At 31.7% G+C, this 17,087-nt stretch overlaps 1 protein-coding gene across 1 annotated transcript; it reads right to left on the bottom strand.

The window, feature by feature from the left end:
* Nucleotides 1-468: 468 nt before the first annotated feature.
* Nucleotides 469-16,674, bottom strand: LOC107455846 (mitochondrial amidoxime-reducing component 1; the record flags this gene model as incomplete). The annotated part of the gene is given in 7 exon segments (XM_043050924.2): nucleotides 469-781; nucleotides 2,721-2,792; nucleotides 6,778-6,842; nucleotides 7,039-7,179; nucleotides 11,535-11,706; nucleotides 15,593-15,775; nucleotides 16,509-16,674. Coding segments are annotated over 7 exon segments (929 nt in total), but the record flags the coding sequence as incomplete, so codon positions are not given.
* Nucleotides 16,675-17,087: the final 413 nt, after the last annotated feature.

Genomic DNA, 17,087 nt, shown 5'->3' with positions numbered 1-17,087 from the left:
GGCAAATGTATACCGGGCAGTGGCACTAAACCTTAAAAAACATTACTGTACGGAATATCGGGCAAATATAAACCTTGCAGTTTCACTTGACTAGACCTATAGTATATATTTCGTACCAGAGCGACTATGTGAATGTCAACATTCATCGGTGGTTGTCAACAACCACCAATTTCGGTCATTCACATTCATATGCAATGCATGCCTGCTGTTTGAACTAATGTAAACACTAAATCATTTAAACTACATGGTATAATAATATTTTATAATTTATAAAATTCATTAAGGTATAATTATTATTATTAAGGTATTAAGGTATAAATTTTTTTTTAATATTTTAGTGGTTACTTTCGATGTCTACTTAGAGGTGATAACGGGTTGCAAAATGTTAATAGTGACCACTTTTCAAAAAACATAGCATTTTTTTTTTCAAAAATAGAACATCATTAACGATTAAAAAACTAGTTTATCTTAATGATGTAAGACATTTATTTTTCAAAATATACTAAACATTACAATTTTTATTTTTTAAAGGAAGACAAATTTAAAAAAAAGGAAATGTGAAGTAGAGTAAATTTCACATATTATAATTTTAAAAAAAACGCGCTAGGGTTACATTTGTGACCCATGGCCAGTGGTGACATAATTTCTTTTTTAATCAAAATTTGCAAAAACATCGTCATTTACTTTAATAGTTCCTTCTTTTAGTGCGAAACATAAAACACCTAAACAAGCTCTTGGGCCCAATTTCTTCCGCATTTCCTTGTCTGCGGGTATTCTGTACCTAAAAAAATATATATAAATATACATTTTTAGTTTGTTACTTCGAGCAATAAAATGAAATAAAGCTTTAATCGAGAAAATTATGAATAATATTTTTTGTCTTAGGAATTAAATTTAATAATGGGTGTGTTTACATTAATTACACATGAAAGTAGTTATTAGTAATTATTTTTTTAAAAAAAATAATAGGTTAGTGATTGTGATGTTGGGTTGCTAGATTTCAGTTTTCTAGGCCTGATTTGCAGATTTCTGAACCTTGGGCACAAAGCTATTTGGGGATTCTCTAAAAGAATCTACAAGTTTCAGTTTAGGTGCAGAGTCTTTAATCAGAACATCAAATGATAATTTTTAGACAACAGCAAATTGTAAACAACCTGGAGCTTTATTTAGTAAAACATCATTTAGAAATTCAAAATTAAATTTAGCTAAGTGATGAAAAATTTACTACCTAAAATTTAACTGATGGATTAAAAACTGCTGCTGAGAATCACAAAAATTATAAAGAAAACAAGATTTTTCTTATGTAATTTGGAGTAGGGGTCCCTCATAAGTTGGAGGGGGGGGGGGCACGTGCCCCGGCGAGTCTTGTAAATCAGTCCCTGCTTGTTGTGGTTGAGTGTTTCGTTGAGTTTTTTTCCCCAGTCTTTTCAATGTTTTGTTCATTTGTTTCCAGTACGTAAAGTAAATGAATCATCATCGATGTTGAAATTTCTAAATTAAATAAATAATTGCACACTTGTTGAGGAAACATAACAAAATGAACTTCTAAAAACAAAGAAGAAAAAAAAGTTGATATTGGCAATAGTTTACAAAAGTCAACATTTATTTACTCATTTATTTTTTAAATTGGGCAAATTAGACATCTGGTGCAATTTCCGATGCAATATTTGACGCTGAATCAAATGAAGTCACACCCAAATCGATGAATTTAATAGTTAAAAAACTAATATAAGCCTTGATATTGAACGAAATCAAAGCAAATATTTAAATTTAAGGTAAGTTGACATGGATTTGCCATAAAATGAAAAAGTCACGCTATATCTATTCAAAGATAATCGAAACACTGTGAAAATCACATTATTAACAATTTAGATATTATTAAATTTGGCTTCCATGGGTACAATACACTGATAAACACAATACGACTGTCGTATTAAAATATTATTCTCCCATATATTAATTTAATTCATTTTCATCAAAAAGATTTCTATATTTAACGCGCCTCTACATTAAATTTGAATAAGACCCCATACCAATTTCTTTTTACATTTTATTTGTTTATTTAATCAAGTATCAGTAACGCATCACCATTTAGCATGCCAATTTTCGAGGCTTACTTCAAGCAGCCCTCAAGCATTTTTTTTCACGCTTCGACTTCATTATTATCTCTTATGATACTTTTTCAATTGAACCCGTTCAAAAAATGAAATATTTGTTAATATTTTTATAAATTTGTTTTGGAATAAAATGAGATATTATTTCTAAATTGTATAGAGGTAACTGCGTAGTCACGGCGTTTGTGTCACATCACGAACCTAATACGAAAAGCACTAATAAATTATTTGCACTTATTAAACTAAACAGAAATCGTCTCATTACAAAACTCAATGAGCGCCATTTTAATTTTATGTTATATTTAAGATATAATTTCTCTTACAGGAATTACAGTTCATTTTTTTATGGGAAGTTAAAAAATAAGTTTCGTAACAAAAATAATTCTCACTTCTATAACGAAATTTACTCCCTTCTTATGACAAAATCGAATTCACTTCAATTTGATTCTGTAACAGAATCTTATTGTCTTAAAAGATATTTTCATTTAAAATACAAATCCGGATGAAAATTATTGATGTTTTGATCATGCATTAATTAAGGTGTATTTTTGTATATATATAGTATTTCATAAATGATAAGATTTAAAAGACGACCAGTTTACATACTTTCGTAACGTCTTTAGAGGTTCTTTCTGAGTTACATGTCCTATGTCTGGATCATAAGTCGTCAGAAGACATCTAGAATAAATGCATGGATCAAAATGCATTACTAGAAAAAAAGCTTTCTTCGTAATCCTGAAATACTTTCCAAAGATGATTTCACCAATTTTAGTTTTATATTCATATATTTGCTCTCTATTATATCTATTGTTTTACTGAATTTTTTTCTGTTTTATTTCTATATTTGCCTGTATTATATCCATTGTTTTATTAAAATTTTCACGTTTTGTTCCTATATTTGTCTCTATTTCCATTGTTTTATTTAAAAAATTTGTTTTGTTCTGATAAAAAAAAAACACAGAAACAAACTTTTTATGGTGCTTTTTTCCATTCTTTTTTTAATGCATAAATGATATTTAAAGTCATGAGCTCCCATATGTGTATGTACTAGGATAGTCGAATAATTTGGCTTTATTCAATGCACTAGGCTACTTGCTCAGTCATAACTATTTTCTTCACTGTCTAACATTTTTAGGCTTATTATCTTAAAATTCCCTGCATGCAATTTTCAAATGTATGTTTATATTACCTTGTATGCCTTATGGTTAATTAGGAAATATGCAAGGAATTACCCGGATTGAATATGTTTAGTCTTAGTTCTATAGACCTTTAATAAGGCTATTTACAATAAATCTTCCCTACCCTATGCATATTGCAAATAGCCATAAATAAATATGGTCAAATGAGCTTTGAATAATTAATTTTTCTGATTAGTCTAAAGTCTCACTGCTCTAACCAAAAGAGGATGGATTGTATTTTGTGCTGCATACGTAGAAAGCAAAAAAAAAAATAATAATAATAATAATAAATAAATAAATAAAATAAAAAATAAAGGAAGAGAAAAGGATATGTTATTAATTTCGGTTCTAAAAACTAGAGCCCTCATTTGTGTCAAAACACAAAAAAAGCAGAAGATACTTTTTTTAGTTTCACTCTGAGGAATGATTCAGTACATTTTATAGAACCGAAACCAATGGTAGTCTACTTTTGTTCCCCTATTTGTGCTCCTACTTATTGAAGTAAGTAAAGTAAAATAATATAAGTCTCAAAACAACCTTCAGAACCAACACTACATTACAGAATCAACAATAGATTATAGAATCAACAATACATTACAGAATCAAAATTACATCGCAGAACCAACATTACATTAAAGTACCAACAATACATTATAGAACCAATATTACATTAAAGGACCAATATTACAGAACCAACATTACATAACAGAACCCACATTACATTGCAGAACCAACAATACATTATAGAACCAATATTACATTATAGAATCAACAATACATTACAGAACCAACATTACATCACAAAACCAACATTACATTAAAGGACCAATATTAGATTAAAGAACCAGTATTACATAACAGAGCCAACATTACGCTACAGAAGCAAAATTACATTACAGAACCAACATTACATTACAGAACCAACATTACATTACAGAACCAACATTACATTACAGAACCAACCATTATAGTATCAATATTACATTATAGAATCAACAAGACATAGATTTAATACATTACAGAACCAACCATTATAGTATCAATATTACATTATAGAATCAACAAGACATAGATTTAATACATTACAGAACCAAAATTACATCACAGAACTAACATTACATTAAAGAACCAATATTACATTAAAAAACCAACATTACATTAAAGAACCAATGTTACATTACAGAACCAGCATTACATTNCATTTTATAGAACCGAAACCAATGGTAGTCTACTTTTGTTCCCCTATTTGTGCTCCTACTTATATTATTTTCATTTACTTACTGCAATAAGTCTCAAAGCAACCTTCAGAACCAACACTACATTACAGAATCAACAATAGATTATAGAATCAACAATACATTACAGAACCAAAATTACACCACAGAACCAACATTACATTAAAGTACCAACAATACATTATAGAATCAATATTACATTAAAGAACCAATATTACATTACAGAACCAACATTATATTACGGAACCCACATTACATTGCTGAAAAAAACAATACATTATAGAACCAATATTACATTATAGAATCAACACTACATTACAGAACCAAAATTACATCACAAAACCAACATTACATTAAAGGACCAATATTAGATTAGAGAACCAATATTACATTAAAGAATCAATATTACATTACAGAACCAACAATACATTATAGAACCAATATTACATTATAGAATCATCAATACAATTACAAAACCAAAATTACATCACAAAACTAACATCACATTAAGGAACCAACATTACATTAAAGAACCAATATTACATTACAGAGCCAACATTACGCTACAGAACCAAAATTACATCACAGAACCAACATTACATTACAGAACCAACCATTATAGTATCAATATTACATTATAGAATCAACAATATATAGATTTAATACATTACAGAACAAAATTACATCACAGAACTAACATTAAAGAACCAATATTACATTAAAAAACCAACATTACATTAAAGAACCAATGTTACATTACAGAACCAGCATTACATTGCAGAATCAACAATACATTATAGAAACAATATTACCTTATAGAATCAGTGTTACAATATAGAATCAAGGAAACAATACAGAACCAAAATTGCATCATAAAACGAAGATTACATTAAAGAACCAATATTACATTAAAGAACCAATATTACATTACAGAAAGAACAATACATTACAAAACCAACATTAACATAAGTTTCAGGCTTGTTCGAAAATATTTTTATCACTTTTGTGTTTTTGAAAGATCTACCAATGTTGTGATTTTCCCAGCATTTTTTAACATTGTGCATCTTGTTTTGAGTTGTAGTCATTTATTATAGTAATAGTTTATAATTTCTATATTTTTTCCTTTTAATCTTTGTTTTCATGCAATATTTACGAATATTTTGATCGTATTTTTTTTTTCTTTAGCACATTTCATTTTATTAAAAACTTTAGTTGTTTATTACTACAGTAGTTATAATTTCCGTATTATTTCCTTTTTTTTAATCTATGTTTACATTGAATGTCAGCGAATGTTTTTGTTTTCCCCATCTATTTTAGAGTTCTGAATATTATATAAAGGCTACGATTGTTTATTACTAGAGGTTTATTTTGACGCATTATTTTTTTAATGACTATCCTTGAACATCCAAATCAATTTTTAGTTTATAATTACCAATGTTCAGCTCCGTAGTCTTGTAGTTTTGAACCCAATCCAGAAGACAAGGGAATTCCTAGATCAAATATTAGGAGAAGTCTGCCTTCGTGGAGGACTTAATCATGTAACTAACACGCATTTGCATTACATGGGGAGGAAAACCACGAAAACCTTTCACGCTTAGCCAGACTGCAAAGGGGCTCCAACCCGAGATCCATCTATCACTGTGGATATTTCACGTCAGCATTGTGGTCGGTACGAGCCGGATGCGGAATTCATATCAACCAGTGATAGCTGGGATTCAAACATAAGGCGCTCTATCCCCATAGCCACCACAACCAAATATAAATGTTTTACAAACATTTATATTACTGTAAGGCTATACGTCCCCTATTTGCTATGCTCATTTGCTAGCTTTTTATTCATCATTGTTTTTTTTTTTCCTTTCTTAAAAGTCGGTAAAAATAAAATTATTTTGTTTTCAAACTATATAATAATAATAATTTTATGTAAGCCTATTTCATTGATATGTATGTTGTTATTAATATAATATGCTATGTATGCGTAATGTATTTCATTACTATGTAACGAAATGAAAGGATAGCTGGATTTGAAAAATATTCAACTATACTACGGAGCGCACGCGTGGCCCAACAAGTTTAACAGTTTCTCGCACTAATTATAGAATGTTAATTTTTTTCATAGAAATTCATGTATGCTTTTCTACACGGCATGGCAATTTCAAGTTAACTCTTAGAGCAATCGTGCAGGAAAGCAAGTTGTAACGCTAAGCTAAGCAAGCGCCTTAAGATTTTTTAATTTAGAGGGATACATACCTTGTTGAAGGTGTAGCATTCAGTATTTCCACTTCATTACCGAATTTTATACATTTCCATGAATCCTGTAAAAATGATTAATTCATGCTAAACCAATTTCAATATTATGTACAATATTGACTAAAAATTATACTAAGTATTTAACATTTTTTTTTTCTTTCTGTTATTTAGTATACTGTATTCTAGAATATAAATTAAAAGATTTATTCTTATTTTAAAAAGTTTTAAAAGAAATATGAATAACCATTTATTTAAACTGACTTCGGCGTATGGTTCACATCCATCGACTAAGATGTTAGGACGGAAGTTATAAATGGAAATTTTCTTCTCCAGTCTGTCGTTTAAGTCATTGATAGATGCTTGGGATAAGACATGAAAAGCTGCCAAATTTTGCAATGCCACCTACAAATATAGATAAGATACAGAACCAAATAAACAATATTATTTGAGAAAAAATAATGATAATAATAGACTTCACTCAGCTTCAAACCTACAATAAAAAATGCCTACAATAAAAAATGTCTACACTTGCAAATTTATGTATATATATATATATATATATATACACTGGTTATCATAAATTAAGGAAAATTCACAAAAATCGCGATAACTCAAGAAATTACACATGGAATTTTATGAAACTTACCCACAATATACAACACATAGTAAGGTATTAAACAACATAAAAAGAAATTATCAGACATTAATAGTAGTATAGAAATTAGCACATGTATAAAATAAACAAATTGGAAGTATCGGTTTGCAATAGAAAAAGTACCTTTAATATGGAATATGATTGCCTCTAGAAGCAATACAGCACAAACAGCGATGTGTGATGCTTTCAATTATGCGGTCTATCAGTTCAATAGGAAGTGAGAGCCATTGCTCNTGTGTTATACACCTTTGTTAAACTAAATAACTAATAGAAAATATAATATTATTTATATTTTATTAGATGAAATTTAAAAATATAACTTAGATATCTACCAAGTTTGAGCATGCTCAGTGTGCATTAGAAAAGAATCAAAGATGACTCAGAATTCACTGAAAAAGTTATTAACAGATTTGGACAGCAAACAAGAGGATTAAAATTCTTGTTTTGATTAAACAATTTTTTAATTGTTATGTATCAATAATTACTTAATTATTTGTTTTTGAATAAAAATATTTTTAATAAAAATTTTTTTATAACAAAATTTTTTTTCTTAATCTCTTTAATTGTTTAAGAAAATCCAGGGGCTGCAAGTGCACCCTCTTGCACCCCGCTACCGGCGCCCTTGCGTTAAAAAAAATACAAATAGGAAGTATATAAGGAAATCTCCTGAATAAAAACCCATTGCATGTGCGTTTAAATATAAAAGTATTGTATATAAACTCTTGTAAATCATGTAATTATTAAAACTACTCTGCGTCTAATAATTTTAGCCAAGCCAGGGACTGTAATCAATTGTTTGTCTCTTTAATTAGACACCATCATTTGGTGCTCTTGCTTATAGAATCCCAAATGTAGTATGTCCATTTCTGTTCTTTGATTTGTCCTTTACATGTTGTTTTTCTACATAGCACAAAGTATACATCGGAGTACTTTCTTTTTAAAAGGAAAAAAAAAGGAGAGAGAAAGACAGAGATTAGATGCTTGAAATTGTTCTGTTATTCTCTCTATTCATCTCATTGTCTTGTGTCTGAGAGGGGATTTCCCCCTTGAGTCAAAATCTGAAAGATGGTGGGATGGGCAAAACAAAGGAAGGGTGGATCAATGATGTATTGGAGCTGAAACTGTAAAATTTGCGAGTGAATTTTTTTTCCAGCTAACTTCAATCTTCGAATATGGGAATAATCAAATAATTTTTAAGAACGAGACTCTAAACAATTGGTTAGGTAATCTTTTTTTTCTTGATTCCGGTAGCTTGCAAGATGCTCCTAGAACAAAAATGTTACGTTCTGGAAGTGCTGAATATCATTTCTACAGCATTGGACTATGTCGACTAAAATGCGTTCCGAATGGGTTTAATAAATTGACTAATTTAAATTAACATTGGTCCTTCATAATAAAATCGATAATTCAGAATAAAATCGATAATTCAGAATATAAATCGATAAGTCCCACGTTACTGAGAGCTATTAATATTTAAATACATTTTCCAGAAAGATACAAAAACCCTCTTTTCAAGGTTAATCGTCTCTTCTCTATCTATCCACCAGCATGTAATGCACTCAATTTTGGGCTTCTGGACCTCACTTTAATAAAATTCTATAATTTATCCATGTTCCTGTATCTTTTTCAATAAGCACCGGCGTAACACACACACATCATGACAATTCGGAACAAAACATTTCTTCAAATTTAAAAAATAATCTAAATTTTTTTTGTATATTTATTTAGTTACATTTATTAATATCTTACAGACAGCAGTGTTGTTTATTGTCAATTGCTCAAGAAAAAAAAATTAAAATAGATATTCACCAAATTTTGATTGTCAGGAAAATGACATATTAGACTAGAAGTTAAAAAAAAAACAGTTATTTTAAGCTAATAGTAAGTAATTCAACATAAGCCTTTTCGTTAGATGGACCATGAATTGCTTAAAATTATTCTTTTATCCACTGTAGAAAGAATCAAAAATGTTTTTGTAGTAGATATGTACAAAACAAAATTGTGTATAGTAATCAGTCATTTAATATTAAAAAAAAACTTTGATTACATTCAAGTATAATACAATCTTACATAAACATGGTATTAAGTTAATATTTGCTTTCTCTCTTTACATTCAACTATTTAAGTCCCGCAGTGGACTGATCGTTAAGACACGGTTCCTATCAGATCACCGAAGTCAAGCATCACTGGCTGCGGTCAGTGTGCGGTCGGGTGACCACTTGGATCAGTCTGCATAGGGTCCGAGGATGTGCGGTATTGGTCCTCGTTAAACTGTGCTACCGTAAAGTGCTCGACTTCGCGTGCAGGTCGTCGGGCTACCGAAGCGGGGGTGCCATCCCCTCCGCAGAGGATCAAAATTGTGATGGCATGTCTTCGGAAAAAAAGTTTTAATGTTTCCCAGACCGTCGCCAATAGCCCATTGTGCAGCTCTAGTGCGACGTAAATTAACTACTACTACTCAACTATTTAAAAAAATTTCTGGCAACTATTTCAACGTCCTAGCATTCATAAGCCAGGAAAATGACAGCCAGGATAATGACTTTACTTTAATTTAACATTTCGGTCTAAGATGTTTACATCCCGTAGAAAACAACAGGATTTATTGAAATAACTCGGGTAAATCTATGTACTTTATGTTATTAATGATTTAAAGGAGGCAGAAAAATTGTCCTAAGCTTGAAAGCGTAAACGTTCATATGTTTACAATTTTCTGATAATAATTTTCTTCTGGAGAGGATCAAAACTGAGATGGCATGTCTTCGGATCATCAGCAGTGATGTTTCCCCGTATAGCCCATTGTGCAGCTCTAGTGCGACGTAACTGAAAGTGCCTATCTACAAATTTCTGAATGAAAATTCTTTTCTTGCATGTACCAGGAAAAGTAGAAACAAACTGAACTATAAGTTGTTTGGGAAGAATTTAAAGGTTGAAAGCAAATGGTTCATATTACCAAACAAAATGTTGTATACTACGTTTTAATAATACTTATGCTGGTTCAATAATAATATTTTTATTCATTGTTATTATTATTCAACGAAAAATGAGTAATAGTCGTGCTGTTACGCTTTATAAGTATAATAAAACAATTTCTCGAAGTGAAGAAGAATGAAAGCGTTGATGACAGTTACGAAATTCGTTACATCGAAGGAATGCGCTAGGAGACGAGGCCGTCATTTATTATTTTTGTCATTTATTTCAATTCAATTTCTTTTAAAAATTTATTTAAATTCCTAATATTTCACGCTAGAGCACATTTTTAATTGGTTTTGATTTAATAGTAAGGGGAGCGAGAGCGTAGTATGAAAAGCAAACCATATAAGAATTGCATATAAAATTTTTGTTGGATTGGAGAGCATCAGTTAGCAGGGGCCAAGCCCACTAGCATTTTCCAATTTTAGACAAGGATTCTAAAAATTTATCTTAAAAGTAGTAAATATATGTCACCCTGTGCATTGTCCACTCATAAGTTGGCCACTATGTAAGTTGATCACTAGTAGGATAGCTAATGCATGGTCCACTTAAACTAGGGGTCAACTCATAAAGAGCATGTAAGTTAATTGCTTTTGTCAGTTTAGTACTGACTTTAGTAGAGATCAACATACAAAGGTAGTCAACTTAACAAGCATGGGAAAAAACCCAGATTAGTACTGACTTTAGTAGAGATCAACTTACAAAGGTAGTCAACTTACCAAGCATGGAACAAAAACCCAGATTAGTACTGACTTTAGTAGAGATCAACATACAAAGGTAATCAACTTAACAAGCATGGGAAAAAACTCAGCTTAGTACTGACTTTAGTAGAGATCAACATACAAAGGTAGTCAACTTAACAAGCATGGAAAAAAATCAGCTTAGTACTGACTTTAGTAGAGATCAACATACAAAGGTAATCAACTTAACAAGCATGGAAAAAAAACAGCGTAGTGCTGACTTTAGTAGAGATCAACATACAAAGGTAGTCAACTTAACAAGCATGAAAAAAAACTCAGCTTAGTACTGACTTTAGTAGAGATCAACATACAAAGGTAGTCAACTTAACAAGCATGGAAAGAAAACTCATAATATTTTCTTTCTGACAGTGACATAAAAGGCGTTTACTTACAGTATACTTCTTTCTCAGTGACTTGTAGAGAGGATGATTTTGAACGAATTTTCTTTTTGGTAGGTTTGGAAAGTGACGCACCAAGCGTATATTCGGCATATTTAAGTAGTCCCTAAACCAGTGATTAGATTCTTCACCACAGTCAACTACATACGCAAGTTCACCAATCAATCTGTAATATCACAACAAAATAAATTTGAACAGAAGCAGTTATCCATGATAAGGCTATTGATCGTGTTGTTAATATTGTTACTTATGCCACTTGCCAATACCAGCAAGCATGCTTGGGAAATCAAGCGAATTTTTAAAGCAGAGAGGGAGCATTTCTTGTTTTTGAGTGGTGCCATCTATGGCCAAGAATACGACTTCAGCCATAGAAGCGTCACAGCCCGTTTTACAGGGAGGGCCCATTCATGCATCCACAGATCGAAATTTTGACCTGAACCAGTGAACGATCTATCTCCATTTCAGTACTCCCAGTGGTATTATATAACCGTCGTTGAACAGCTGACCCAATTTTGGGTTGACGACTACTACTGTTCAACTCTGTAGCCTTGTAATTTTGAACCAATCCCGAAGACAAAGAAACTCCTGGATCAGTACCCCCAAAGGTCTGGATTTCTCATGCGAACATGGGGAACTTTGAGACTCGACAGATTTAACGTACATCAGTCCCCATTTACTACACGGGGAGTCTTCTGCCGGAGGGAATAGAACCCACGAAATCTTGGACATGGGCCCAGTGCCCTACCAATCATGCTATCCAGGCCTTCCCCCAGCGATATTGATTTGTTATGGGAACTTGGAAAACTTTGTGATCCCGACAGATTTAACGTGCACCAGTCGCCATTTAATACACGGGGATTCTTCGACCGGTGGGATTCAAACTCACATTCTTACGAACACGAGTCCAACGTCCCACCAATCACGGCTATCCCGGCCTAATATTTTGATCCTGAAAATGTTTTGTGATTTATATATTCTTTTGCTCTTCGAAGACACTTCTGAAATCGACTGCAAAATTTTTATGTCTTATTTCAGAATGTCTTTAACCCTTTCTGAAACTCTTTCTTAACCCTGTATGGTATACTTCAGTACTGTACTTAGTATAGTATACTGTATACTGTGAGTAGTATACTTTACTCTAAATTCATTATTTCCTCACCTATGGTTTTTACAGCCACCTGTTTGACAACTTCAGAAAATAGAAAATACAAACGAAAAGGGCTTTGTTTACAAAAATATGTCTCGCAGTGAAGGTTGCATCGTGCAGTAAAGGATGTCTTGCAGTAAAGAGAAAGTGACACTAGTGAGCTATTTCCGGAACTGATTCTCGTGACTTGTGAGTTATGATGTGGTTTATTTGTAATTTTAAGCGCAGAATGTGTAAAATCGGTTGTTTATAAGTGCAAAAGTTCAAGTTTATGTCCAAATTTTAACAGTAGGTAAAATTTTGAAAACTGTCCCTGATTTTCCAATAAGAAGGGAAAAAGAAGATTTTTTTTAAAAATCAACACACTATTAGGTAATGAGTTAAATCATTTTTTTCTTCAAAAATCAATCTCTGTCCCAAAAATATTTTAACATAACACGACTAGAATTGCATATTAAAAATTAATATCGACGAAATCCTTAAACCGTGTTTTTGCAGTGAATTTTTCAACAAAAAGTCAACAAAAGATTTGTTCGAAAAATGAGATCTCCATTACCTTTGAAACCGAAATAAGAAGGATATAAATATAATTAATCTTTTTTGGAAATATTTAGCAAACATAAGAATTATTTTTGTTAAGTGTGAAATTTAGAGTGTGCCCCATGAAGAATTGGACCCCTACGAAGCCCATGGTTTAATTTATGGGAGCTTAATTTATATGTGTCATAAGATGTTTGTGTGTGACACCTGGCAGCAAACTCCGACATTTACAGTCCCTGGCCAAATTATTAGACGCCCTACAAGATTCTTAAATATCAGGTGATTCTACACAGTTTTATTGTTTTTACGAGACTGAAACCGGTTTGCACTTGTTTACGTTCGTGTATCAATTTGGTTAAATGAGACTATATATAATATAAATTCGACGTTTGGAAAAATTAGACGATATATTATATATAAACATAGAACATTTATTACATCAGGTCTTATATTATTGCATCATAAATATGAGACCAAATTAATAGACGCACTGTAGTGTTTTAATAATGACATGTTTTGCACTAGTTTAAGTGCAATACTTTTATATTTAAACATACATGTAATGGGCTTTTATTCAGGAAACTTTTGATATACTTCCCATTCGCATTTGTTTTTAACGTATTGCATTACAATGTTAACCAATTGATACACGAACGCAAACAACTGCAAACCGGTTTCAGCAGCGTAAAAACAATACAGCTGTATAATTTCACCTCGTAATTATGATTTTACATGGAATCTTATCGTGCGTCTAATAATTTGGCCAGGGACTGTACGAATTTGAAATTTGAGTACAAATTCAAACACCCCAGAATGCAATACTGTGAAAAATGTTTAAATAGTTTCCTAATTAACGAATTTGTTGGCGAATTGGTTCTTTTATTTCTGTTGCAAATATAATCGAAAAAGTTTTTTTCATTTAAAAATTGCGAATTCTGGTGGTTTGGCGGTGCACCTATTTCTTCTTAAAAAAAACTTTATTTATTAAAACTTATACAGCTAATAAAATTAAACTTTATTTAATAATAAACTAGACTATTTTTTTTATATTTCTAATGAGCTGCACAATCAGTCTTCCCGATGAGCAGACCTAGTGCGTTCTCCAGAAGTGGTATCCACTCTTTCAGGACCACCACAGTGGGTGAGATACCGTTGGCCATGTTAATTTAGACGTCTAGTTTCTGCCACACTAGATGGCAGCACCGAGACTCTATTTGGATGCTAAAGTGCACTAGGAATTTTAATTTTGCCTGAAATACCAAGAGCCAATAAGTCTCTCCAGGGATCTTTACATGCCGCATAATCATACGACATGGCCGCTGAGGATTTTCTGCATCCGGAAATCCGAACCCGCAGACTTGGGCTCAGAAGGCCGACGACAAACCAACTGCGCCACCCAGCCACATAAACTATATTATTGACATTTTGTTTTTTATTTTCGCAATAATCTTGCGGGGTAAGTTATAATAACAAATCGATCTCGATAAAGTTATATCTCAAAGCTAGTTGGGGCAAGAGCCGTGCACTTTAGTTGTATAATAACGAAGCTTTTCAAAAATTTTATTTGCTACACTGTCTTGCTGCAAAATTGGCAAAATATGTTTATCTTTAACTGCCTTCAGAGTGGCTCAAGCCTTTTTGTTGCAGGTATTTTGTAACATCTAGTGGCTTCAATTTAAATTTTTTTTTCTTTCAACTATGCATATTTCGAGAAGGAAAAAATACTGTTATGCTATGTGATTCTTCAAGTTTGACTGTCTCTGAAATCGATGGAATGCCGAGCTTTGATAATTTATGTATAAGAGTCTCAGAAAACATATTTTTGGAACACATTTCAAAATAAAGCAGTTAAAAAATAAATAAGGGAAAAGAAGTCAAATTGAAACGTTTTACTGGTCTTCAATATTGCTTTTCACTTGCAAGGAGAATTCGCGATGGAAAAGGCGTATAGAAGATGCTTAGCAGAATTCTTAACCTGTGGTAATCTCCGGCATATTTTCCTCTTATAAGCGTGTAAAAATGGAATTTAAAAAAAAAAAGATTTAAATAGCAAATTTTTAACCCGTGGTAATCTCCGGCATATTTTTCTCTTATAAGCGTGTAAAAATGGAATTTTAAAAAAAATAAGATTTAAATAGCAGAATTTTTAACCCGTGGTAATCTCCGGCATATTTTCCTTTTATAAGCGTGTAAAAATGGAATAATAAAATAAAAATAAGATTTAAATAAAATTAAATAGTATGATGCAAATAAGATGAAAATAAGTTTTCCTCTTATTTTCTTCTTATTAGCATGCATGCAATACTGCAGTCTTTTACTACATTTATTGTTCTTAAAAATATATATATAATCTAAGATTTCTTACTGGCATTCGATAATTTCTGCTTTTGGATTGGGGGCATCTTCTAATTTGATTGTCAACGGAGAGACGTTAGGTCCTGATATGATCAAATTTTGACCACTGAATTTAGGAGTCAGTAGAGCAAGTTTTGGTGCTTCGTTAAGATTGATATACACTTTTTTCTCGTCATTGATCAACATAAACGATCTGAAAATAAACAGAACTACAATGTTATAGTAGAAAATTTTATGTATGATGTCCCAAAAATATTACTATTAATACTATTTTCATAAAAATATTAATACTATTTTCTAAAGGAAATTCGGATACACCATATTTATAATATTACAATAGAGGCTCAAAGTTTACGATTTAAGAAATTAAGTATCGCAGAGCAGACACCAACGAAAAACTGATTGCCGATCACAGTCGAACACATTAATTTCTAGCAACAATAGAGACTACCTTTCATCAAAATAAACACTTATAGAAGCAATCACAACCGCATATATAGTTTGTCTGAAGTAAGAACTCCCGTAGCCATTCATCTGGACCATGGTAACGTGGTATAATTATTTCAAGTAGGGGTGTGGGGTCACTGCTTCGGGTCGGTGAGAGAAAGGGAATCTTTGATTTCGTTCTATTGTGTTAGCCCTAGAGTGAAGAGAAGCTACCCTCCCTGAAATGCGCTATTCTTGTTTCCATAGCAGCAGACGGCCTCAGACTTAGTGGTGGGGGGAGCTTTTACAGTAGACAAACTTTATTTAGACCTACACACCATTTTAATAATAGTTGTAAAGTGAGTCTGCATACAGAATAGGAAAAATAATAATATACAATTTTTTTGATTTTCTTATAACAAAAAATACCAATAATAAATAAAAAGGGAAAATTAAAAAAAAAATTAGATAAGAATTATAGTACAGACTTCAGTCATTACCGATCTAATAATCCATTTACTTCAAATCCTAGATTTGTGCATTTTCCTTCCTTCACTTCAATTCCTTGAATAGATTTCATTGGAAAGAACAATAATTTGCTGACACTTCCAACTTTGTGATAGGTTCGTCTCCTTTTTTTCCAAATCAGAGCCCCCACTGCAACAACGGCCAAAAGGGACACCACTAACCATCCATTCCAACCGGTTGTCATTTTTTATAATTGCAGTACTGAGTTGCTTGAAAACCTGGGGAAAGAAATTTTAAGTAGTCGTACAATTCTTACAAAAAATTTAACTTTAAACAGTGAGAACGTTACGAAGCAGATCAAGAATTTTGCCAGTTTGACAAAAAATATCTTTATATATATATTTCGACTGTTCGTGTGTATGTCACTGAACTCCTCCTAAACGGCTGGACTGATTTAAAGGAAATTTTCTGTGTACCTTCAGAAGGATTCGAGAATGGTTTAGATTCACAATAGAACATTCTGCCACAAACCGTTCCAGCGGTATCAGCGAAAATCGAAATGGAATTTTCTGATTGGTTAAAAGTTAGCCATTGTTTTAAATTTTGCTGTA

The sequence above is a fragment of the Parasteatoda tepidariorum genome, chromosome 7, assembly GCF_043381705.1.
Source record: "Parasteatoda tepidariorum isolate YZ-2023 chromosome 7, CAS_Ptep_4.0, whole genome shotgun sequence".
NCBI lineage: Eukaryota > Metazoa > Arthropoda > Arachnida > Araneae > Theridiidae > Parasteatoda > Parasteatoda tepidariorum.
Note: the sequence above shows the minus strand (reverse complement) of the source record. Positions and strands in the feature narration are given on the sequence as shown.